Source organism: Haemaphysalis longicornis, unplaced genomic scaffold (assembly GCF_048455015.1).
Source record: "Haemaphysalis longicornis isolate Haplotype H1 unplaced genomic scaffold, Haemaphysalis longicornis Haplotype H1 scaffold_6, whole genome shotgun sequence".
NCBI lineage: Eukaryota > Metazoa > Arthropoda > Arachnida > Ixodida > Ixodidae > Haemaphysalis > Haemaphysalis longicornis.
Genome location: NW_027526407.1, coordinates 161,535,943 through 161,563,441, shown reverse-complemented (window position 1 = coordinate 161,563,441; position 27,499 = coordinate 161,535,943). Strand labels below are relative to the sequence as shown.

The window sequence follows — 27,499 nt, the reverse complement described above, 5'->3', positions numbered from 1 at the left end:
TACGAAATGGGAAATTGCGTTCACCCTATGGCTATTTCGCATACTACTCAGGGTTCCCCTACGGGAAGATGGTGTAATTTCATTGGAGGGGGGTGGGGTTGTTAGAGTGGAGAGGCATTAACACAGAGATAGAGACGTTGTAGGTGGTATAAGTTTGTCTTTATTAAGGCAATGTCATCATGAATGTTACGCGTAGGGGACTTCGAGCTGTGGTTGGCGTTCCGTTTGAATATGACGGCCTTATGTACGGTGAAATGTAAAGTCAAAGGCTGTTGTGGTTGATGAACCATAAAGTTGCTTAAGATAAGTTCAATGCACCTTGCCCGGATGGTTTTGGGCTGCTTCTGAAAATCACGGCCCGCCGAGACTCGCCAACGCACGCCGCTGGCGATGACCATTAAACGTAGAAGGCGCTTGAAGCGTGCTCGTCTCGTGCCGGCCCAGGAACATACGGGCAACACTGTCGCTCAAGGAGCCATTAAAAGGTAAAACACCACCGGGCGTTCCGCAAGCCGAGCATGGGGAGTGGAGGTGTGGACGGCGCAACGATAACGACAAGGGAGGGACACAGCGCCAGCCTTGTGATGATTCACATCTAAAAATACTTCAAAAAAATATGCGGAAGACATGCTGCGCTCCGTAGGCGGACTCAAGAGCAGGCCCCTATGAAAAACAACGTGCGTTTTGTGTCTTCTGGCGGATCCAACTAACGTGGTCGAGCTGGTCAAGGACGGTGCTGTCCCGGAAATTTTCAGCACAACGTTGAATAAAGAAAAAAATCGCTTATGGGTGCACACACTGTGTATTTTCTGAGTAGAAAGACAGGGTGCTGTACGAGCAAAAGAATAAAATGACCGGTTTATGGTACAACACTTTCCTGAATTCTTTCCCGGTGTTGTCAGCGGCACACGAATAAAAAAACCTGAGATTTTAAGACGGACACGGACGCAAATATGTTGGGCCTGTTTTCTTCTCTAACATGCAAACATCTCGTTGACTTCTATGCTTTCGGCCCTCTGTCGAAAAACAGTGGTACCGCCAATATCAAACCACGCAGAAGAAATCACAGATCCACTTCCGTGCATTAGAATTAGACGCCTACACAAACTGCAACTTCTAAAGCATTATCTACAAGCGTTCTAAGATACAGGTTTTAAACACGGTTTTAACTAGTACGAGACGCTCTACCTCTTTTCCGTGGCCTCACAAGTTAGTTCATGTGCAATTGGGCGGCATTCTCCCGGGGGCAGCTTGAGTAAAGCAAAAAAAAAACGCATTTCACACACACCACCGCACCAAAAACTGGTAGTGCGCATTGCGACAATGTAAGTACAAAAGGCCGTTTCATCCAAGAGCATAAGGCGTATTCCGGGAAAGTCCTAGAAAAATAACCTGTTGTAATTGTGTGCTGACACGGACATAAAAAGCGATACCTTGACCGTGTGGCTGGCGATTTTCAAACCTGGGTATTGTTGGTACAAGAATCCACATACTTGAAGGAATTTCCCCCTGTGAAATATTGCCCGCACCACCTCCTGCAGCTCTGTTAGCGGAAATATGTGCGTTCTTGACATCACGCCTTCGCGCAGATACACCTTTCTATATGCGCGGAATCTGCAACTGGTATCACCTCGTTGGTTGTTATCCCGCTTGACCTTGAGAGCTGGTAACGAATTTTTACCACCGGGGGGATTTGGTCGGAGGGGGTATCGCGGTGCCTGCGGTCTACCCGGAGCAATGAACGTAGCTTTGATTTTTACCGTGGGGTCAAAACGCTGTGACACGGGGGCAGCGTGGGACTTAAACCGCACCCCAGAAAACAATACACGAGGGCAAGCTAAAGGAAATACAATGCAGGGTGTTTGGTGAAGCCATGTTTTTACAATGAGACCGTATTAGCCGGGCTGCTCCGTCGTCCTCGTTACTCGTCGGTGGCCATGGTGCTACAAAATATTGTTTTTATTGTTGACGTAGCAATAGGCAAACGTGAGGGTAAAAGTTGATAATATAAGTGGCAGTAGAATTGACTGTCAAGATATTGGGTTTGTAGAGTTTACTTATGTCATAAATTATTCGAGAAGATACGTTCAGCTTTATATTGAATGTGACCGTTTCATTTACCAGCAGGAAATCTACGGAGCTTGCAGTTGCAGCCAGAAATAGATTTTTTTTCTTTTTAAGAGCAGCTGTGGTTGTGAAATCTTTCATCTCTTTAGGGTACTGAATTACATAGGCCAAGTAGTCCTTATTCAGGAAGCTAGTCACTGCGGCCAAACAACTATAGAGCCCAGTTTCTGTCTATTAATGTGTCGCTGTAACTTTTTGTCATGGAAGAGGAATGTTTTGATATATATTGTAACCGAGATTCGAACGAATCTCTTTTCGAACTTCGAACGAATCCATGACGTCAACATATAGACGAATGTCAATATATTTTTATTCAGGGCCAGTACTCGCTTTTTTTGTACCTTAATAGGATGCCCTCGACCTCAGTAACAATAGACACTCCAGCAGAAATTCCACTCTCAAACATCTCCTAACATTCTTATCCTTAATGGATTGATTGATTGTCAGGTTTAACGCGCCGAAGATTCAGAAGTGATGAGCCGCGCCCTAGTGGAGGGTTCCCGACTAGCGTTGACCACTTGGTGATCTCTTAACGACCGCCGAAGTCTCATTTTCATGTTGTTTGTATCCGTCAGAAGAGCGTCCTCCGTGACCGGGAAAACATCCTTACCATTATGTCTAGATTTTCTTAGCGATAAGTCAGCCGTTTTGGTGCGCAGGAGAACATCGGAGACCAATAAAAACAGCACATTACGTAAATGTTCTTGCGCCGAACATCAACATTGTAAACTTCTTCCGCGCTGCCTTTTTTGAGCAATAACCCTGATCAACAGATCTTATCATGGACCGCAACGAACTACGCCGTTTACACAAAATACGTCGTTTAAAACACATGAATACCATGCAGAGATATCAGGGCTTTATAATACGACCCTGCTAAGGTTATCTGCCATTTTCAAGTGGGCCCTTTCGACATATGTAGAAACACGGGAGGAAATGTATTCTTACTAGAATCTCCTGTACATTTCTAGCAGAATAAGACAAGAAATATTCCCACACAACTCATACGTCAATAACAGAAGCGCGTTTCTTTTAATTAGGCGATTGCTTGACGGAGACCTCTTCTTGCTATGACGGCGACAACGTTGTCTTTTCCAAAGATATTTCATAATCCATACAAATCACGTATTGGTACAGTGCACATTTTCGCCGGGCGTATTTTCGTCGTGTTTTAGTGCTTCCTTTTCCAATAAGTTATTGGTGCCTCTGCCTGTTGTTATTGTAAAGCGTATTTGTTTGCCGAATGAAATTTTGTATGCCTACAGTGAGTAATCTTTCCAGATGTGGTATCAGGGTATGTTAGGGAATCGAAGAGCAGCTCCTGCCAACATACCTTTCTTGGGGGGCACAACGTCTTCTGTCGTTGGTTCAGAAAAAGGCCCATGAGCATACCTAGAAGGTATGGGCTGATGCGAAAGTATGGCTTACTGTACACATCTCGGAAGTAGTCGAAGTTCTTGTCGGTAAACCTGCGATGCAGCGATTTGAAAATTTCTGTATCTGTACATGAATGTCGCATTCAAAAAAAAGAATGAAGCGTGAAATCGGGCGAACAAAAATGACATTGGTAGAAGGCAAAATAAGGAAGGAAGGCTTGGCACTGGCAGTTTTTGTCAAGATGTGTTGGCTGAATATTTAAAATAGAAGAAATATTGTGAGCAATAAATAGACGTTACTAGTAGGAAAGTAATCGTGAAACGCAAAAAAAGAGCGAGAAATATAACAGCCCTCGACCTCTATTCCTCTACATGTGCTTGTTGTCTTTTAAACTTCAAGAGGCTGCTAACTGTTAAGGAGCTTGCCAATTTTTATTGTTTTTAAAGATAACGTGAACTTTGAAGCTACCGTGTCTAAGTTTTTGGCGCCCTATTTTTACGTACGTAAGGATGTGCACGTATATTGGGGTGTTTAAACCTCACTTTTTTGTGGAATGGTACCTAGCCTTTTCGAGCAATGAAATTATAATGTTATGCGGTTATTTTACCTGTACTGCCAATACCAGATACCAAATTGTTCAGAGAAGTGTGTTTGGAACTGACAAGCTATGCGGTGGGATTTATAGAACTGTGAAGATGCCCCAGAGTGCGCCGTATTTCCTTTCGATCAGTGTACCTAGCATCACCGCACGAGTGTTTTGTACACAAAGAAAGGTTATTGGTAAATATTCAGAGACCCGGGAACACGCATCCGACAAACATTTACGAACGGAAGCATTCCAACACCCTCGAGCATGATCTCGACTTTCGGTTTACATTGCTGCGCAGCCTATTTACTGTCTCATTCACCTTCTTGCTGTTCCTTTTCAAACAGCCTTGAGGGCAAAATGTGGGTGGTTTTCAGTGATGCTGTTGGAATATTTGTTTATGCATGATAACACTAAGACCTCTGAATCTAGCTGAGAAATGTATTGGTGGCTTTATTGTGCTGTGGTGTATGAGTAGGTGAAATATATAGGTGTTGGCTGTTTTTAAACAAGCAATAAAATGTCTTCAAACATGAAAAGTTTTCGGGAAAATTTCCACATCACTAAAGAAATAACCTATTTTTTGTTATCCTGAAATGGTGAAGGAGAGAAGAAAAACTCTTCATAAATTTAACAAGTTTTTTTTGTACTCTGTGTTTTACAACAATGCTTCGTCGTGTCTAATGCTGGGATTCATCAATGACAGGATGAAGCCATTTAACTATGCAAGCATCGAATGCACTTTACGTTGCTAATGCGGCTCACACTCACTAGTCAAACTATCCTTTTGATATGATGAAGTATTATAGGTACCGTTTGAGGTAGTTTTTGCACCAAACGCTTCATGGTTCGCAGTGAGAGTTTTTGTCAATTATTGCAGGATTTTTTATTTACGGTGTGAAACAAGTGAGTGAAATTTCCTCTTACCAAAATGTAGTTTATATTAGACAGAATTACATATTTGGGCATAAAGCGTGTTTGAGTTTATAAATTATTGTGGTGGCGAAAACCACAAGTAGTTACAAAGCACACTATATACACAGCATTGAAACTGTAAGCGAGTTTTTTATATTTTGCGAGTAATGGGCCGTGGCCTTGAAGGAGGTTTTGCGATTATGTGCATTATATGTGATTGCATATATATTGCGTATATTTCGTTTTAACAAGAGGAGAGGGGGCTCGTTCAATTTTCCTCTAGTTTGGACAAGCTGTTTTCGGCTTTTGAGTTGCGGCCTCACAATGAGATTTTCTTACTCTGCCCATGTTAACGAAAAGCGTTTTGTCAATGCTCACAGTCAGACAAATATTCTCATTCATAACTAAACGAGCGGTTGATACAGGGTGCATTACTTTGAAAAATGCTACGGCTAAGTGCGACCACTCCGTACAGTGTATCACACTCCAGTCGACCGTTCGTAGAAAACCTTTTATGAACCTTTTCTTTGTTCCTGACGCCCTGCATGATTTCAAAGCGGCTTCACATGCACTTCGTATTGTGTAGTGAAATATTTTTTTAGCGGCTTTGTTTTTATGGCACCTGCGAAGCAAGCGAAAGCCGAAAGACAAAATTATTAGCTTTGCACAAACGGACGTGACTGAACCCTCTTTGATTTCTATTTTATATGGCTCCGCCGAAGTACAGGATTGCTAGAAAATTTTGTAACAATAAGAAAGGTGGTCTAAACCTTGTGATTTACGGTAATTGTAGGATGGTGTGCTGAAAAAAGTCCTACATGATTTTGGTAAAAAAACTCGAAGCAGTCACATCACCTTAACACTTACATTAAAGCGATCTCTGTAATACAACGGTTTTTTATAGTGTGTGGTGCTATCACTTCTAACAATGGTGCACGTTTCCTCGATTGTACTTGCCAGGTTCATCGTAATGGGTTTAAGGATATGTGAGAGGGTACATAACGCTCTTGGGTTGGGTTGGGTGGGGAAGGTTGGCTGGGGATGGTGCGGGAGAGAAAAATGTTTTCGATTGAAAAAAACAAAAAAGGAACATTTATTGCATTGTTAATTCAGTTACAACGGACCAGAAACGGAACTGTTCGTCTAAGCTGCTAAGAAGGTGCACTGAAGGCGAGTTGCTAAGTATTCCACGTAGCTGAAACTACCATTTTAGTAACTCCAGGGAATGCTCACGAGCCTAGCTACATCGCTTCTGAGACACTTGGCCAAAAGAACGGGACTGGGGGTGTGTCAGACAGCATTCTGTGAACTTCATTGATGGATTGTTGGATTCAACTCGTCGGCGCTACATAGGCGATGGGGACCGCTGCAGTGGAGGGCTCCAGGGTAACGATTACCACCTGTGTATCTTTACGTGCGCCGAAATCTCGAGAACACAGAGCTTTTCAATTTTCCCCATTATCAGAAAAGCGGTCAGCGCGGGCGGTGGATTCTTGAAACTGGCATCAATTTCTTTTCGTATGCTGAACGTCTGCTTGTAACCTGAACGGCCAGTAAGACTTGCGATTTAGCCGACTATGCTTTTTAAGCAAAGCACAGCTAACGATATCAATTGGTGCGGGATTGGATTGGAGTATTAGGTAGCTGCTCTGCAAGGTGGCCCGAGTGGCTGGCTAGCTTTGCTGCCCAAATACGGGTGCGTATTCGCAATATTTCTGTTTCGGTTGTACAATCGTGTAAGAACACCAAACCTTGGTAGATTCACAGACTATTCGAAAAACCTGGCAGATATGTATTCCAGACATTCGCAAAACCCGTGGCGTGAGGAAAATATCTTTGCTGAATTTTCCTGAACAATTGAAAAATTATGTATGTTCTTTTCATCGCTACACCCTTCTGAAAAAGTATAGGCAATTTATAGTTTTAGCTTGTCTACGCAGGCGTCTTGTCTGAAAAAGGGGAGAGTGTTCTTTTTTTAATATATTACCCTAATTAGAAATGTTGGTTGCTAAATTGTGTTGGCAAACTTGGAGTTTACGAGAAAAACGGCGAGTTATATCTTTAGGTGGGGGTGGACATATAAGTTTTCGGAATGTTGTAAAAGTTGGGATTTTTGTTTTACAAAAAGGAACTGCCTCTGTATAGCGCTTTTTGAAAGTAGTTGAGGTGCGGTAAAGCATCTGTAGGCAGTTCTACAATCTCTCTTTTTATCATAGGCATATAAACCCGCCATGCAAGCTTTCACAAAGGAATGAAAACTCCGGTTGAAGAGTGCAAGAGAAAACAAACCTCATGGTCATCAGGCTAGCATACGTGGCCGAGGCAGTTATTGAGACGACTGAAAGAACAGCGATGATGAGCACACCAAGACGAGGCTTCCTATAAAAGTCAGGAAAATGAAAAAAATCATTCATATTTGGAAGTGTTAGATGACAGAAGCTAGAAGCATGACCGCTGCAGTCCGCAAAACTATTAAAAAGGCGCAGCACTGATAGAAACTTAGAAAACAAGTTCGGGGTTCGACTGGTATTTAAATAAAGATGCCCAAACCAGGATTGCGTTACCATCAAGATGATTTAGTTGCCCGTAAGAGGGTTTAGAAGAGATCACAATGTGTTCATACATTATCGAAATAAAATGACCCATTAATATATGTAAGACAACGTCTTCATTGTAAGTGATTGATAGTAACAATGAATAAAATGTGAATATTCGCAACTAGAAATTTATGTTAGACAATTGCAGAGGATAAGATGCAGCAATTGAATAAAATTGATGAGTAATTACACCAAGGTGAGATTGCGGTAAATAAATATTTTGTGTTACTATCGCTATAACAGGCAGAATTATGTACACGAATTTTGATTGGGACAAATGATTGGTAAAAGTGGCATAGGTGCACTGTCCACCTGTCAAATTGTGTCGAAAAGAAGCCATCTAAAGAGTCGCGCCATGCTATCGCATGCAATATCAGAAGCAAAAAAAGTTGTTCGAGAAGGCTTTCCCAGACACCGAAAAATGCTGGCTAACAAGACCAAAAAAACTAAAGCTTGAGGCAGAAAAAGTATTGATAACTGTGCGGTTTGTCTACACAGGAGATTTTTCTAAGATTCTTGTGAGGTTTTTTTCTGGTGGGAAGATATTTCTATATAAACACACTTAACGCAGCCTTGCAGTTCCTACACAGTCAAGTTCAAATAAGTAAGCAAAAGATATTCGTGTTTAGTTTTTGGGATGTGGAACGCGGACACAGGAATTCCTGCGGTAGTACACGCATTTCAATGAATAATATTTCCTCGTAACTGCGAAAAAGTAGGCGGAGAATAAAGCCTACAAAAGCCTGACAAAAGCCCAAGCGCTTTTCGGTAGATAACAATAAATATGCAGAATTGATTAGCTGCAAAATTTAAGGTTATCCTGATAAAAAGTATGAGCTATAGCTATAGCTGCAGATGACAATGTACAATAAGGGTAATGTGCAATTGAAGTACATAGAGCACATCAGAATGAAGTGTAATAATGTACAACATTGCAATGAGTGTAAAAATATGATTGTGGTTTACAGCTACACATAACTACCAAACCAGAGTGTACACAATGCCAACAGCTCCTGCCCTCAAAACAGAAATTTTACCTTAAAGGTTATTGTTCACCTGTGTTTAAAATTCATTTCTGGTGTGTTTGAAATAAATATGGTTTCAAACGTTAATGTGTTAGTAGCTGTGTTGAAATAAAAAAAGACTGCCAGCTGAAGCTCGCAATTTTTTGCTTGCATTTTGAAATACCGGAACGATTGCATACTGCTAATTTCATTATATGTGCCATGGCGGTTTCTTCCTGTATAACTTGAAAAAGCTTGATATAATAAATTTCGTCCCGCCTAACATTTCTATACTAAATATCTCGCATCTGAATTCAAATACAACCCAATTAAACTTATCAATGTAGAGATTTTGAAAACCCAGATATGGCACGCTTAGCTGCGGCGAAAACGCCACCCCAAATAGGGCATCTGATGAGCGTGGGATCGCGCGCCAACCAATTTGCTTCAAAACATTCCCAGAGCGCCCTGGACATCCTTCACAAAAAAAACTCCCCGAAGAACAGAAACGTCCTCGCTAACGCCCGATCTTGATGAACACCACCGATATCCGCTCGTTATACTGCCTTGTGACACTTAGTATGGAAAGCAACGCCTGGCCGGAATGAGAAATGAGGAAGGTTGTGGAAACGACGTCCACCAACTACGCACTTCATAACTTTCATCGCGCACTTCTTGAACCGAGTTTTAATATGACGTCTTCGTAATAATTCTAAAGAGTACTGCTTATACCTAATTGTGAAGTTGAGAACAGTAATGTTTATGTTTATTTGCGGGTCATAAAATATTCGCTTAAAGTTATTTCTCACACACGTGCGTTTTTGCAAATTACTTTGTTCTCGATAGTGGTGCGTGTCGTAAACATTGTGTTGTTTCCAGAAAATAAGATCGTGCGCCCTTTTTCAGAATGTGTTTACACTACAAAAGAACGTCAAAATTAACCTAAAGTGTTTTTTTTTCCTCTTAGTGTTTATTTATAACTGTGCTATTTATAAAAGCCACGGAAAAAAAACTGGTTCTAGAACCTGTATTCAGTAATACCCGCAAACGCACGCTGGTGCTACTGCTTAATTTGCCAGAAAATTGTGTACAATACAAAGCCACCAATTGCGTTGGGTACGGAGATGGAGGAAGAGGTGCCCGTATCCTAGACACGTTTTAAAAACCGGCTGTGGTTTGAAGTTGTTATACAGTGTGTCCGTGTCCGGAACAGTAGCCGATGAGAAAAACACGATGCTATGGCTGCCGTTCCCTCACCGCTTGGTTGAATGACAAGCGCGGGTAAGTTGAATAGTGGTTGTTAATGGTGGATGGACTATATAAAGTGAAGTTCATTTTCTTTTGATAGCAAAGAGGGAATCGATGCACAAGGCGATTAGGCCTGGCGAGGCCTTGCTACCATAAGTAAGTAGGCAGTAGAGACATAAACGCAAAAACCACGTCGTGCATAAAAAGTACAGCAATCTTTACTACAACGCCAACAGACAAGGAGTAATACCTATATTAATAAAGAAAATCTGCACAATAGTACGCAAAACACATAATATTACAGATACACATACACACTCGTGCATACAGGTGTGATAAAATAGAGATTACACTTAATGCTTGTGTGAAACAGTTAAAAATATTTGTTTACACACACATCCCTTTAAACACACGCATTCATATAGGCACATATCTCGAAGACCGCAATGTGCATTTTACAGTAGAATTTCACCTTCAGTTAGTACATCTTTGCTATTTTTCTTGAACGTGTTTTCAAAGGAAATGACCTCACCAGAAACGGAGAATATGTTAAGGCATTGACAGCTTGAAAAGTCAGTTTTGCTTACTATAATTCGTCCGCGTTCCTGGAACTCTAAGATTTACCACTTGAAGATCGCAACTGACTTTGATATCATAAACCGAGTACATGTGATTCCGGTGAATGTGTAGAAGCAGTCGCAGAATATACACTTGGTCGTATTTTATTATGTAGTTTTTAATAAACAAGAGTTCAGTGCATTAGTTTTTTGGTTCACAATAATATCCCTCAACAGCAGGGAAAAGTTTTTTTGCAGTGCAAGTAATTTTTTGGTAATTTGAAGACGTGGTCGTACCTTTTTAAGAATACACTAAGAAAGTTTTGCAAAAATAGGGCATTTAACATATACAGCTTTTAACCAAACAGGCAGTAGATGCGAAGTTATAAAAAATAGGCCAACAATTTTGGTTAGTTGAGAAGTAAGCTTCGAATCCTAAATAGACCAATAAAGATTTTAATTAAACACCACACCGAGAGATTTTTGGGAAGAAACCTGGTTTATTGTTATATTGTCCTAATGAATATGTTCACAAATATTTTTTACGGTATTCATGGGCATCAAAATATAATGTTTTGTATCATTTTTCGTAAAATAGGCTTATCAAAAAGCGAACCAAAAAGGTTGAATAAATAAGCGTTGTCATTATGTAAACAACGAAAATAAACGGTAAGGGAAAAGAAGATTAGCGTCATCAGCGTACATTACCAGATCGGGAGTGTTACGTATGCCGACTAGGGCACTGTTATATAAAGAATAATAACGGCCCCAGTATTGATCTCTGAAGGACACCATGCATTACTGTCTGTGCATAGAATAATGCTATTCCTTGGAACATATTATATAACCCCACAATAGATGAATGCAATACATCAAGCCACACAGTTGGAAAGCTTATGAAAATTGCCTTGTTTTGTACACAATGAGGTGCCTCGCAATATTTTAAAACTGCGGGAGGGGTATAATTTTTGCTTGAATATTATCTAGTATTTCGAGTTTAGCAACTAACAGTGCGTGCTCTTTGAGCTTGTTTTTTCTGAACACCTATTGCGAATAAACAATGGTATCGTGTTCATGCACCAAATTGGTTTTCCTAGGATTGTTATGACCTTAGCAATATTTGACAACCCACACAGAACAGTTGGTAAGTCGACAGTTTATTCATATCGCCACCTTTGTGTACTGGAAGTACTCGAGCCACTTTCAGATTCTCTAGAAAAGCACCAGTTGGATGCCTCAGATTGGCAGTAGGTGACAAGATATCAAATTTAACGGCGCAGAAGTACTTTAAAGGAATATTTTTTATATCATCCCATCCCGCAGGTTCGTCATTTTTAGAGCAAGCATCAATGTACCTGCTTTTTCCAGAATATAGGGTGCGACTGCTGTGCAATTAGGGAGTGGATAGGCACGGAGAAATATTCACCGGAGTTTGCATGGCAAAAGTTGTAGAAGGGACATTAATAAATAGTCATTAGAAGTGCTTGGTATCTCACTGCCAGATAATTTACCATTTGATGTGAATATTTCAACAACATTCATGAAACGAATATTTCATTTGGTTTTATTCATAAACTTCCTGATCCCTCGCCAAACTTTAGGACAATCATTTTTAATGAAAAAAAAATTACGTATACAGCAGTCAGATTTGACATTGTTTTGATCGTGGTTGAGTTCATTATATAATTTGTTTGTTTACTTAGCAAATAAAGCGAGATTTCTGCTGTTCAGAATATCGTGATGCTTTTTATTTTTCTTATCAATCGCTGAAGTTACTGGTTCATCCAAGGCTTCTGAAACTACTTAGGAGTAACAGCTTTTTACATTTGTTTACAATGTCTGGTAAATTTAAAACTGTCTTTCACGCTCTACACTTCTCTTTTCATTTCCTGTTTTTATTCTTTCAGTGACTTAACAATGTCCTTAGCATTACCAGCCATTTACAAAGGCCACCTGCGTTTTCCAAGGTCAATTCGGTTAGTGTTAGTCTGACCAAATTTCGCAGAAATCGAACAAGGGCCTGCTGTTTTAACGAAGCGCAAGCCGTGTAGGGTAGCAGGAATGCAAACAGCTTGCACACCAGTGCCAAGCTTTGCAGCCTCCCGTTATGCCGACCCTAATAAAGGCTGCCGAAGGAAGCCTCTAACGCAGATTGGTGGGCTGTAGGACGATGCGCCAGGTATTGTTGACAGCCGGTCCGCTGAATCACCAGTCTGGAATTCAGTCGGATGTTCAGTGGCTGCTCCTTCTAAGGCCGCTGTACACCCACTGAACCCGCGGAAGAGACGGTAGTGATCCAAACGATTCACCGACGCAGCACCACTGTTGCGAATTGACCAACTAGCTTTGATGTGCAGTTCTTATTGCCAGGCGTTGCGTTACTTGTTGTAGGCACAAGAACCACATGTTCACTTCAGTGTCGCGAACCCTCGTGACAGAGAAGGCAGAAGCAAGGGAGTCTGCGCCGCAGCAAACAAAATATCAAGGTTTTGCAAAAATTAGTAGTGTCCGAAGTCTGCGCAGGTATCATACCAGACTGCGGTACCAGACTCGAAGTCTGGTATCACAAACCTAAAAGATGTCACCCCGCATAGGCAAAACGGCCGCTGTAAGTTGTCGTTCGTGTTTTGCAAATTCCTGGCAAATTCGGACACAGTTTCTCGTGTTTCGATGTAATTGTGAGTTCTGATGGAGGTTTGTGGAAGGGAATGATGGTCGATGGCGAAATGTCAGGCGGATGCAATCAACATTCGGAGGTGAGGTTTGATGGCTGCCTTAATTCATTTTACGGTAGACTTTATCGGTTCTACTACCTCCTGGGGAAGACTGTTGTTGTTTCCGGGCACGAGGATGCTTCATGGGTTTCTTGCGAGCATTGGCATCATTGTATTACGTAAATTTATGCAGAACCCTATGCCATCATCAAGCCGACAAGCAAGCCCAACTCGTGTCAGCCGACGACAGCAAGGCCTTCAGCCAGAGTTTGGAATTCTTCAGGATAAAGTGAGGCAAGAAGACGTCATGACCACCACCATGATCAACGCAGGCACCATGACCAGCGCTTCCAATCCTGCTCTCGTTCTTCAGAGACCTAGGGAGCCACCGTCCTTCCATGGGTCACCTTCGGAAGAAACCAAAGACTGATTGGAGCAAGTCAAACGGGTCAGACAGTTTACCCGATGGGACGACGCGGAGACACTGAGGCAAACGTTCTTCTACCTTGAGGATTCAGCACGGATATAGTTTGAAAACCATGAAAACTCCCTGGAATCTTGGAACGATTTCAGAACACAATTTTTATGACGTTGACCATGGTTGTGCGAAAAGACCAGGCCGAGTTCTTTCTCCAAACGTGGACACAACATCCTAACGAAAGCGTTGTTATGTTTGCCGAAGAGATGAAGCGGCTTTTCTTACGTTCTGACCCTTGAATGGCGGAAAAAAAGGAGTTACGCTTCTTAATGTGCGGTGTGAAGGAAGAAATGCTTGCTGGACTTGTCCGCGATCCTGCCAAAACCGTCGCCGAGTTCATGACCGAAGCCAGAACAATTGAAAAGGCCCTCGAAATGCGTGCTCAGCAGTACGACCGCAACTTTGTTGGCACGGCCAGGGCGAACTACGTCGACAGCATGCGAATTCCGGCAGATAGCCTACGCGATACTATCCGCGCAATAGTGGGGGAGGAGCCGCGGAAACTTCTCCAACACGGCCACATCCACAATTCACTTCTCATACTGACGTCGTTAGAGAAGTGCAGCCAGCGCTGGGGATTCCAACGACGCCAGATGCACCCCGCGAGCTGCAAGCTATGGCCTACGCGTCTGTGTCCATCGCCCTTACCCACATGCACCCTATTGTCACTAGGCTCCGTACCATTGTCCCCTGTCGCCCGCCCGACCACCTGCGGGGCGACCCCCCGCCCCAAGGAAGACCGTCGTGTGGCGAACGCGAGATAATCATCCACTTTGTTACCACGGCGGAGAGGCCGACTACGCCTACCATCGCTGCCCCTACAAGAGGCTCGGTTTCCGAGGGTTCTCCATCAACGTTCCACGCCCCCGACCCGGCCAGCGCCCTACTGAAATCGAAGATTACCTGTTGTCACGCGTCTCACGCGGCAGATAAATGAGGCTCGGTTTGAAGCATTCGATTTCCGCCCAATATATTTACAACACCAAAACCTCAAACGAACGCGATCATAACAAACTCAAAAGCATATCACCCTATACCCAAAAAAAGAAGCACAAGTTCAAACTATCAAAAATCTACTCATATAGTAACTATAGCACATTAACCGTCTATTCCAAATTCAAACAAGTCCCACCCTGTAGCACGTCGAAGCCGCTGCTATTCCCGTGAAGTGTACCAGTGGGTAGGCTTCCCCGTTGCCGAAAGTCGCAGCCCGTCGCGACGGCCCGTGCTGGTCGTCAATGGTCCGGTTGACTGTGGTGCGATGCTACGGCTTCGCTGAGCAGCGCAGCTCAGCAGGAGGCCCGCAGTGCGAAGCTGCTGGTAATGGGCGGTCCCGAGCTGCCCGCTGCCAGACGGTGCGATGCCGCTGGTGCGTTGTGGGGCACGGCTCGACGGGTCACCGGCGTTGCGATGCCGCCGGTCAGCAGGAGGCCTGCAGAGCGGAGCCGCTGGTAATAGGCTGAAGTTGAAGTTGAGTTTATTTCGCTAATTATACAATATATTTTCTTGCCTTCCCGGAGAAGCACTCGAAGGAGCTTGTATGCGGACGGGGCAGCCCAGTGGTCACACAAACATCAATCACCCAATCGTCTTATAACAATAGACAGAAAGCAAATGACAGTGCGATTGAATAACAAAACTGTGCATTAACTGTACACATAAAAATAAAAATAAAAATAAGAGCAGTAAAGCACTTACATAACAAAGAAAAAGCACTTACATAACTAAGCATATAGGGGAAGTGAATGACTAATAGCATGATTTTCATGAGTGTCAACCAAGATGAGAGCACACATAAAAGAACAGGCAATTCTATACACCACAGTTGAAATAACATTACAGAGTGGCAGTACACACTACTCCATGTTTGATTCCACCCAATCATTTATACGCTTTTTCAGTTTGCTAGCTGAAGCCCCTGAAGAGTCTGTAAGAAATTTATTAAAATATAAAGGGACATAGAACGCTCATATTCTCTTACCATACCCTGTGTAAACTCTAGCTCTGATAAAAGATTCTATACGAAGGAGGGCCTGGGTTTTCTTGTTCTTTATTTTGTTTTTATCTAAAAAAAGGTGTTTTGTGAGCAATGTAGCCACCAGAAGTTTTTGCACTGTCATCATAGAGTGACTACACAGTATATCTCCATTGGCTGCCGTACTGCATGTTTATCCATAACAATGTTTCTTGCTATTTTACTAATAATGGTATTTAAAATATTTAATTTCTCTTTGGAAGCCCACCCATAAATTGTTATTCCGTACCTCAATATCGATTCACCCAAAGATTTGTACAGCATCTTTCGTAGACGGACATCACAAACCGTTCTTAATTTATAAATAACACCGCAAACTGCTCTTAGTTTTCGCGCAACGTGCTTGATATGATGGATAAATGAAAATTTGTCATCGAGGAAAAGACCTAAATATTTTACTTTCGTGAGGTAATTGAGGGATTGGCATGTACAATTGTTGCAAGGGTATTCATGAAGAAACAGTTCATATGAAGAATCAATTTTTCTGTATGGGCTGTGAAAACACGTTAATTGCGTTATATCATGATTATTAAAAATAAATTTACTGTGAAACGATGTAATTATTTTGAGATACCTTCTTGCATTACTTTTATTTCAGCCATGTAACTCTCACTAACCAATAAAAGGGCCGTATCATCTGCGTACTGGAATATTTTGGAGTGTAAAGATAACTGAGCCAAATCGTTTATGGAAAAATTAAACAATAAAGGTCCTAAAATTGACCCTTGTTGGACACCATACCTGAATGGTAACAAGTCACTATTTGTGTCATAAATCCTTACCATCTCATATTGTTCCTGGAAATAGCTTAGAAATAGTTTTGCATATACCCCGCGAAATCCTGAACAAGATAACTTATTTATTAGCACAGTATGGTCTATTGTATCGAATGCCTTTTGCAAATTAAAAAAAAGACCGACTACAACTTTATAATATCTATTCCCTCATTTACATAGTCTGAAAGGACTTCAAGTAGTGTGGTTGTACTTTTACCCTCGCGAAATCCGTATTGGGTATTTGATAGAAGCTTGTACTTTTCACTAAATGAAGTCATCCTTTTACAAATAATTTTTTCCAGCAAACACGACACGGAAGGTAACCATTGCTTCAGCCCACCTTTGTAGATAGGTCTTATTAGGGAAACTTTCATTTGTGATGGAATGACCCCCGTACCTAAAATGCTTGACAAAATGTATTAAAGTAACTTCTTTAATTTTTGAAAACTGATAAAAATATCCCTAACGGGGATCCGATCGTGTCCTCCAGATCTTGTCAAGGACAAAGCTCTCAGTGCAGAAAATATTTCCAGCTCAGTTAAATCATACCTGTATGCTGAGTGCAGGTTAGATTGCACAGTTGAATTCGAAACTGGTACTGGTGAATTTCTACTTCCCAATTTAACAGCGGCAATAGCGAAACACTTATTTGAAATTATTTGCTAACGTATAACTTTCAATGCCTTGAAAGTTGGTTGTAATAGTCTCGTCGATACTACTCTTTTTTGTTCTCCCACTTAATGAGTTTACTATGTTCTAGGTTTTCCTCGGGTCTTTCCTACATTTATTTATTTCATTTTTGTAGTACCAATTTTTTGCCATTCGTAACTTAGCGGTGAGCTTATTTCTAAATTGCCTTTATTCTTCTTTTAAATACAGGTTAGATTGGTCTTTCTTACACCGATGCCACAGTCGCTCCTTTAGGAAACTTAGTTTGATTATTTCATTGTTTATCCAAGGCTTTTCAACCTTCGGTCTTTTCAAGGTAATTTTTTCAGTGCACTCAAAGTATATTTCCTTAAGCTTACGTATAAATTGATCGTAAGTCAAAGAATGGTCATTCTCAATGACAGAATCCCAAAGTCATTAACTAGCTCATCTATTTTTCTATTATCAAGTACGTATTTAGGTCCCGCTTGCATTCTGTCTAAACTGCAATGCCCATGACGAAGAATTGAAATAGTTACGAAGTAATGATCCGCAACTTTCTGGGTTATAATTCCGGAAATCATATTCATGTCTGGAAGACGAACATTTATATGATCAATGCAGGAACGCGTCAGACCGGTCCCATACGGTTTTTCTCGAGTAAATCCAATAATTTGGTGTTCGAAGCCATATCCAGATGTGATTGTTAAGTAGTCAGGAACGCAAAATTTGTTTGGTGAAAGTATATCACTGTTAAAGTCCCCCACAAGTATTACATTATCATGTTTACCAAGTTTCTGTAACGTATCATCGAGTTCATCAAGAAAAACTTTAATATCTTTAGCAGGAGGCCTATACACCGCTAAGATGACAAACAATAGCTCCTTGTCTTCAGCAGTAATCATCATTGTCTCCGCTTCTAAGAACGAAAGTTCCTTCACTACGCACAACCAAGAACTTTTAACATAAACCAATACACCTCCTCCCTTCCTGCCGCCACGGCACAATGAAAACTGTTGGAATCTGTTGGAAAACTGTTGGAATCCGGGAATTTGATGCAGCTTTGCAGCTTCAGTATCTACAATAACTTCAGTAAGAACAATCACATCCAAGTTTGTAATACATTTTCTTAGGTACAGTTCGAGAAGCTCCCAATACTTTTGTAAGCTTCTAGCATTTGCATGAATAAGTCCTAAAACTTGAACTTTTTTCTGATCTTCGAAGTGGTTTTCGTAGTATGACTGCCATTCGTCGAAAGATTCCACAACTTGGGTCATGTTACTTTCTATTTTTTAGATGGTCCAAACTCGCAATTCTTATAGAAGGTGCACCCTCCTGTTTCGTCACTAAAAACCTTACCGTTCCTTACCCAAGCAAATTCGTACGATTTCTCTTTCGCTTGTTTTTTACCAGCAAAAACAGTGTTTTGCAGTGAGCGGTCAAGTTTTCGTTGATATAGATGCTATCCTCCATCAACGCACGTCGTTTTTGAAGCCACGTGTCCCTTATCGTTGTACTTGCGAATCTTACAAGTATTGGAGGGACCAACCCTTCTTTAGCCATAATGCGGTGAATAGCTTCCACATGCTCATCCAAAGGTTCAGTCAGCTCAAGTCATTGCGCCAACAACCGAAGTGTGTTTCTCAAGTTCTCCTATGGAATTTGTGGCACACCATGTATTTCAATGTTCCTTCTTCGCGAATACTCTTCTAAATCTTGTAAGGCATACTTTATTTCTTCCAGCTAGGATTGGTGCTTTACAAGAGCCGTCTCCATGGAAAGGCTTTTTTCCTGTAAACCCTTTCCTGTAAACCGAGGTGAATCCGAGCTGCCCGCTGCCAATCGGTGCGTTGCCGCTGGTGCGTTTTGGGGCACGGCCCGAACTTGCCACCGTTCCTCCCAAGACCTCGTTCCAACCTGTCCACTCCAACTTCGATGTCCTCTTCTTCGCCTAGCATTCTATCGTGTCAGGTTCCAATTTGCTAGTCACCTAACCTGCTCCTCCTCCTAATCACTCCGTGTATGTTCTTCATTGGCCCATTCCAAGTCCTTCTCGCATCTCCTACCCTGATTCTTGTTTCTCTTTGTCTTTTCTTCCATCATCTTCTTCGCGGGCCAATCTCTGGTCGGGTATGGGTTCTTTTTGCCACATGACACCTTTCCAACAGCCGTTCGTCGTTTCCAACAACCGTTCACCGTCACCCTACCCATACTGATCGCTAAGCCATCTGAGCTATGCAGAATTCACGAGTGGGAGTTGCCCAAGCCCACGTAAGGAAAACTAAAAGAAGCAACTTCAGGAGGTAAAGTTTCACGACGGCGGAAAAATGAAAACCCTCCAACGACGCTACCACTCGCCCAAGACCATCATTCACCACAAGCCCTCAGCCCCACGACCCGATCAAACCCGGACGTAACTCCTGAACATGTCGACGACACGAACCGACGCATACCCGAAATGACCGAACCTGCAGCTGAGAAGACGACGACAATGGCGATGCATAGTGCCCGATCATCACCACGCACAAGCCGCGATACGACGCCCTGACGCACCCGAAACTCCAGCAAAGCGGCGTCCGACGTCCAGTTGTCTATGGATGGCCTTGACGAAGTCGCCCTCATCGACACCGGAGCCGACTACTCAATAATGAGCTGGTCATTCGCGTCCAAGCAGAAGATATGGAAGGTATGAGAAGATGGGATGGTCAGCACATACGCATGGCAGGAGGTTATCTCATGACGCCAAGTGGAACGTGCACATCGCGCGTCACAATAGATGGCACAGCATACCCTGCCGCGTTCGTCATTTTGCCTAACTGCTCCCGCTACGTAATTCTTGGAATGGACTTTTTGATAGACACCGGTGCAATCATTGATCTGCAAACAAGGTCGATAACTTTTGCCTCCGATCACTCCACGACGCCGGTACCGAACACCGAACACCGTGTTGCTGTAAGGATCGCCGACGATCACGTCACCCTGCTACCCCGCGCAAGCTTGGTGATCGCCGTCTACTGTGAGGATGCTGCTTCTGACATCGACGCTATCGTAGAGAGTGACCAAAGTTTGCTTCTCGACCGTGTTGTCTCCTTTGCAAGAGGCATTGCGCGCTTTAAAGAATACACAACCCACCTTTTGGTCACTAATTTAACGGAGGAGTACCAGCATCTTAACAAGGGCGCCGAAATTGCGTTACTCGAAGAAACGTAAGAAACAAGTCAAGTGATCGCAGTCGCCGACTTTGAACGCACACGCGCAGAGGCTTTCAAGCTGCCGCACTCTTTCTATGTGAACCCAGTGCTGCCTTAAGAAAAGCGGGATAATTTATAGGATTTGATGCGCCACTACAGCTAGTGTTTTTCGTTCAAACTGAAATTTACGTCAGACACCCCTAGCGAAGCACCGAATTGTAACCGAAGATGGGGCACGATCTACCCGACATTCACTGTACCGCGTCTCGTCATACGAGCGCGAAGCCATCTACACTGAAGTAAACGACATGCTCAGTAACGACATAATAAAGTCATCGAAAAGTCCGTGGGAAGCACCGGTGATACTCGGTGATACTCGGTGATACTGATGACTACCGGAGACTGAACAAAATCCCCAAAAAGGACGTGTACCCCCTGCCACAAATCGACGACGCCCTCGACCACCTCTGCCACGCGAGGTACTTCTCATCAATGGATCTGAAGACCAGCTACTGGCAAATTGAAGTGGACGAGAGAGACCGAGAAAAGATAGCATTTTTAACACCGGACTGTCTGTGCGAGTTAAAGGAGATGTGGGGGCTGTGCACGGCACCTGCAACTTTTCAAAGAGTCATGGACACTGTGCTAGCTGGCGTGAAGTGGCACACCTGCCTCTTATGCCTTGAAGACGTTGTGGTATTCACCCGTACTTTCGATGAACACCTGACAAGATTGGAGACTGTACTCGAGGCTATTTGCTCGTTGGGGTAACGCTGAAGCCCGAAAAGTGCCGCTTCGCTAACCAGGAACTCAAGTTTTTGGGACACGTTGTCAAAGCCGCGGGAGTCCTGCCTGACCAGGCAAAAACATAACCATAGCGAACGTTCTAAGACCGAAAGACAAAAGTGCGTGCGAAGATTTCTCGGACTATGCGCATACTACCGGCGGTTCGGCGCAAGCTTCGTACGTATTGCGGAGCCACTCACGCGCCTGACAAAAGATAGCACCCCTTTCGCTGAGAAAACGCCCAAAAAAGCATTCTGCTAGCTGCAACAACGCCTGAAAACCCGCCCGTGGTCGCTCATTTCGACAAAAACGCCGAAGCGGAAATGCACACGGACGCCAGTGATGTAGGTTTCATAATGTCAGGGGAAAGCGAACACGAAGCGGGAGGGTGTGACGGGCTACTTGTAGGAGAGCTCAAGCAGCTCACCTGATGTCCCCGTACGTCCTTCTGCCGGTGCTCGCCATCCCGAAGGGGCTGTAGGGGTGTCTTCGTGGTAGTCTTTATCCCGGTGCCTGCATCGCGAGCTGGGCGACGGGGAGGGGGGCGAGGTCCCTCTGAAGACAGAGAAGGTTCATCACGCTGGGCACAGAAGAAGTCCTTAGTTGGTTTTTCGGTAGACACAACCTGTGCGTAGGTCGGGTGCCGACAGCGGGGCTGGTAACGTCTGGGGCAGTGCGCCGAGTCCGTGAGATGCGGGCCTTCGCAAACGATGCATCTTGGTGAACAGTTGTGATTCTCGGCAGCGTTCACGGAGCCGCATCTAGAGCAACGCGGGGGGCTTAGGCAATCGGACACATGTCTTGCCGGTGGCCCTGTTGCCAGCATACCGCACATGCTTCGGTCTTTCTTCGGAAGAGTTTGCAGCGATAAGTGTGGCTGGGTACCTCATGCAGTAGGGAACTTTTGTGCCGTCAAAAAAGATTTGAGCCATGTTTGACGAATTGAGCAGTCAGACATCTAAAATTCTTATTTCTGGGTTGTAGTTGCAGATACTGTTGATGATCTGTTCGGGAGTGTCATTTTCGGGAATATTGAGGATCTCTCCCGCTATGTTATTCGCAGGCGCCGGGACATGCGCGGCTATCTCTTACTGCTGCCCGCGTAGCTTGAGAGAGGTGATGTTGGCGTACCTTGTGTACCCCCCTGGCTTACCCCCTAAAGGGGGCTGCCAACCGCGGGCGTGCTGGGAATGCGGCTACTATTCCACGAAAAAAAAGAGTGAAACAAGGGTGGGGGGAACATATGGTGGCTGATAGTGTTTGGTATGGCAAACGAAACAAAAAAAGAAAGAAAGAAAAAAACGAAAGACAGGAAAAAGGTTAAAATGGCTGAGGTCCACATTAAAGATGATAATTTTTCCAAAGCCCTAATGATGCCTGAGGATGCGTATTTGAACTTGTAAATAAGGTACGATTAGCGGATTAGTCGATCATGGTCACTGCAAAACCCAGATTCTAATATCGTGGCTCTGAGGTGGTCAAAAGTGCGCTCAAGGAGGTTAATGTGTTTTGACAACGGGAGATGGCAGAGTTTTGGAATGTGACTTGTGATTAATAAACCTATTACTGAAAGACTTTTGTGTTTGCCCGATGTATTGTAGGTAGCCCACCGTTCACTCGAGCAAATATACCACATTAGAACTATCACAGTTCAGGTTTCCTCCTATTTTTACACGAACGTCAGAGGCTGAACTGACCGCTGTATTTGTTGTGGACATGTGCTTGCATATTTGACATCGAGGCTTACCGCAAGGACTGCATCCGCCGGTCCTCTGAGCCCTTATTTTGTATCAGATCAGAGCATCCCTAATGTTTTTGTTTCTCATTTACACAACCCGCGAGGTCTCCGGAAAAATATGTTTTAGGCGCTCAATCGGGGTAAGAATGTTGTAGTGTTTTTTTAGTATAGACGAGACTTTGGGAACAGATGTGGAATGTGTTAAGACCAAGTTCGTTTGTAGGGCGTTTTGGGAGGTTTTGGTGCCTCTTGGAAGGTCCGAGCGATTCAGGTTTCGTGCTGCGCCTATAGCGTTGTGAATTATTTCAACGGGATAGTTTTGTTTCAAAGGTGCACTGCGTAGCTCCTGACAATTACCATTGAAGTCCTCTTCCTTTGAGCAAATTTGACGAAAACGATGAGCTTGGCTATTGGGAATTCCGTTTTGCAATGTTTGACGTGACTGCTTTCAAAATGTAGGTACTGTTGCTTGTCGGTCGGTTTTTGGTACAGTTTAGTGATCAGTTTGCCCTCATAGACGGTGAGGTTTACGTCAATAAAATTAAAAGTTGACGGGGAGTATTGGTAAGAAAAAGAAATGGAGGGATACGCAGAGTTGAACTCGTGTAAGAAGGTTAGCTGGTTTGTCTGCCCGTGGGTCCAAATCAGGAATACATCATCAATGAAACGCTTAATATAGAGTGGCTTTGGGTTTGGGCTATCCAAAAAGTCTCTTTCTAGGACGCCAATAAATAAATTGGCATAGTTTCGCCTACGCGTATTCCCGTAGATAGGCCACTTATTTAGACGCAGTGTTTTCAATCGAACTCCAAATTGTTAATCTCTATAATTAGCTGACGAAGATTGCTTAGTGTAGAGCCATCAACAATTTTGTTAAAGGTTGGTGCCCAGTAAGCGTGAAGTACTGAAGAAATTCTATCTTCGTGCGGAATATTTGTGTAGAGTGATGCAACATCCATTGTAACCACGAGGGAATGGCTGGGAATATCTAAATCTAAAACGTACGAAAGGAAGTTGTTAGTATCTTTAACGTAGGAAGGAAAACTAGGGGGTATGATGCTAAGTTTTCAGTCCACATACCGCGAAAGGTGTTCAGTGACGGTGCCTATGTGTATATATATTAATATATATATACATATACATGTATATACGTATAAATTTATTTATATATACAAAAAGAACCGCCGGCAGTCTACAACACCAAAGGAGGAATAGGGGAATGCTTGGACTATTTTTTGACCGTTAGTGAAATTATATTTTCTAGTAATTTACGTAGAAAGAAATAAAGAAAGAAAGAAAGAAAAACACGCGCCTACAGTGGGGACCGAACCCACACCTTTCGATATATATAAATATTTATATATATATATGTATATTTTTTTTAATAAATACAAATATGGGTAGGCAGCCGGGGACACCACCAAAGGCAATGTGGGAGGTCTTCGTGACACAGTAAAAGTTTTTGTAAAGTTTCAAAGGTAGAGAGAAGGTGGAGAAAAATTCACCCCACCTCCCCGAAGGGAATCGTGAGGAAATGCGAATGCATTTCTTTTGCGCGAGAGTGCGCGGAATTTATAATTAATGAGGAGACGGTGATTTCTAGCGTAACCATTATTTAACACCTCTTTGTGTTGTCGTTGTACTTGACGGCCACGATCACGGCCTTGTGGTCGGTAAAGTGCACAGTCAAAGGGTCTTTGAGAAGCATGCGGGCGTGGAAGAGTGGGGCGAGCGTCGAGAGGAGAAGCACCGAAGCACCGTGCCTACCCTCGCCTACACTCTCCCACACACGCGGGAGCTCCGGCGAGCTCCCGCGATGCGAGCGCCCACACACGCCCGAGCGCGCTCCTGCTCTCCACTCACTCACCTCTGATCCGCCGGCACCACCTGCTCCGGTTGCTAGGGGAGAGGAAAAGAGCGCGCGCTAGCAGCTGTTACTATGGGAGAGGGGGTGAGAGCGAAGAGATAACACCTGCGGGCGCGTGGACGCCGCACGGCGCCTGACATGGCTCGACTAAGAAATGCATTCGCATTTAAAAAATGCCCGCCCAGTGGGATCCGAAACCAGTTTCGACACAGCACCCGTCTGGTGCGATAACCCTTAAACTAGCCGCGGGGTGGTACTCAACTTCAATTAGAGATTTGTTTACTTCTTGAACACATTACTCAGTAATCCGGAAAAAGGTTACTCGGAATTTTTTGATTAACAGTGGTTATAAATGTTTTTCCGCCCTCTACTGTTATCTATGAGTGCAAAACCAATGTATACCGCACCATAGTGTGCCCTCCGTTTATATTGGTGCACGCAATGTGTTTTACAACACTCGGTATTACCTTCATTATCATAGCATCATCATCATCAACATCCCCAGCCTATCTACGCCCACTTCAGGGCAAAAGCTCTCCCATTATTCTCCAATTACCCCGGTCCTGTGCTAATTTTTCCCGAAAATTTCTTGATTTAATCTGCCCCGGTTAAGGCATAAAGTATGGCTAGCTGTTTACCTGACTGCATATCACTAGCGAAAAATAGACACGGACGAAGAAGAAGTACACAGGACACTCCCTAGCACTCGCTAACAGTCGCTAGCACACAGGACACAGCGAGTGTCCTGTGTACTTCTTCGTCCGTGTCTATTTTCGCTAGTAAAATGCACTCATCTGCCCATCTAACTTTCGGCCACTACCTTGCAATGCTTGTCTTCTCTAGGGATATACTCGGTTCCCCTAATGACCAAAGGATATCTTGCCTTCGCATTACATACCCTGCCCACGTCCACTTCTTTTTCCCAATTACTACTAATCTGCCCTAATACGCGTTTGTTCCCTGACCCACTTAACTCTCTTCTTTTCCTTTAATGTTACACCTATCATTGTCCGCTCCACTGCCCGCTGAGTCGTTTTCACTTTAAGTTGAACCCTCTTAGTGAACCTCCAATTTTCTGCCCCATAAGTGAGCATCGGTAAGATGCAGCTGTCATACATTTCTTCAGGGAGAAGAGTAGCCTGCCATTCATTATCTGAAAATGTCTGCCGTATGCACTACCCCCCTTCTTACCCTTTTATTTATCTCTGCCTCATGGTTGGGACCCGGGGTCTCCACTTCGCCTAAGTAGACATATTCGCTTAGCACTTCCACTGCCTTACTTTCGTTTTATGCATAATAATTTTCATGCCCATTGTTCTACTCGGTGTTTCAAGTGTGGAAAGCATGCATTGAAATTCGTCCACCGAGTTACTTATCAAGGAAACGTCATCAGCAAACCTGAGGTTACTTAAGTACTCTCCATTAACCATTACTTCCTGCTCCGGTTTGCAGAACAAGGTATTAATTATGCGTAGGTTATTCCGTTCTGCTAACTTGACTAATTGATCCCCCCTGCTTTTCCTACTGCCCTCGACCATAGTTCCTAAATGCGTTGCCTCCAGAATGATTTTTGCCTACATTAGCATTGAAGTCCTTCATAACTACGGTGTACTGTATTGTTAGTTTATTCTTTGCCGATTTCACATCTTCATAGGAGCGTTCCACTACCTGGTTATTGTGGCTGGATGTGGGCACGTAGCCCTGTACTACCTTAAGTTTGTACCTCTCGTTAAGCCTACTTACAAGACCTGCGGCGCTTCTGTTATTATATAGCATTCTTCTATATTTCCGCTATGCTTTTATTGACTAGAAAGGCGACTTCCAGTTCTCTTCTGTCCTCTAGACCAGGGTAACGTTGGACGTGTCCAGGTGACAGACAATTCCCAACGGATTAAAAAAATCCGCGTATTGATGGAATTGTAGAATGGGGCTTGGGGTGCGGCCTGACTCCGGCAAACATGGCCGGTAACGCACTCCCTCACTAGAGCAGAATTTGCCACCCTGATGCAGTAACGGCCACAACCTTTCATGAATATGCCAATTAAACCCACAGCCCCCAGTCACCAGTTGCTGCCAAGCAACTGACCATGGTGGTGGTCAGACCTGTGACGCAGCAGAGGGTGCCAAGAATCCGTGTACCCTGAGAGCCTGCCATTTAAATCTGAACCTGGCAACGTTTAACACGAGAACCTGGTGTATTGAATTGAGTGTACAGGTGTTGTTCGAGGAACTAGAAGGCATAAAGTAGGATGTCATAGGAATTTGTGAGGTTAGGACAGGTGAAGCATTTACGGTGCAGAAAAATGGACAGGATGACCTTACAAGCTACTTACTTGTACAGAGCGTACAATATGAGTGGAGATACAATGTAAATCTGGAAATCAGCAGCCGAGTACCACGTTTGGGGGAGGCACTGTAATGAGAATGCAATAGTGAAGTTCAAGTTAAATTTCAAGTTTGTTTCCAGTTTTAGGTTTCTAGTTTTTTAGTTACAATTTTTCATTTATCGTTGTTTGCTGCGGCTGTCCCGAATGATGGGTTATTCGTAAGAGTTGCGCCCATTTTCAAAGCCTGTGACCGCCTAATATTTCTAATTTTCGCCCAATTTCTATCACATGCACGGCTTGGATAGTCAGAACATATAACTTCAAAATATGTATTTCAATATATACAAAACAATATTCTGTTTTATCATAAGCAACACAGTTTCAGAACAGGCCTTTCAACCGTAACGCAGCTCGTTGAAACCTCCATGCTTTCGCTACGGCGATAAACTCAAAGGAATAAGTCGATGTCATAGCAATTGATTTCTCTGAGGCCTTTATTTGTGTATGTCACGAGAATTGTATTCAAGA

The 27,499-nt window shown here is 43.4% G+C and overlaps 1 protein-coding gene across 1 annotated transcript in view; it reads right to left on the bottom strand.

The window, feature by feature from the left end:
- LOC144142031 (nose resistant to fluoxetine protein 6-like) overlaps positions 1-27,054 on the bottom strand; it is a 48,417-nt gene extending 21,363 nt beyond the window's left edge. Inside the window, exons 1-3 of the mRNA XM_077673456.1 lie at positions 26,978-27,054; positions 7,295-7,384; positions 3,461-3,596 (exon numbers count right to left, since the gene is read on the bottom strand). Coding sequence (XP_077529582.1) covers positions 3,461-3,596; positions 7,295-7,305 — 147 coding nt within the window. The 5' untranslated portion in view covers positions 7,306-7,384; positions 26,978-27,054. The remainder of the gene's footprint in view (positions 1-3,460; positions 3,597-7,294; positions 7,385-26,977) is intronic.
- Between the last annotated feature and the right edge of the window lie 445 nt (positions 27,055-27,499).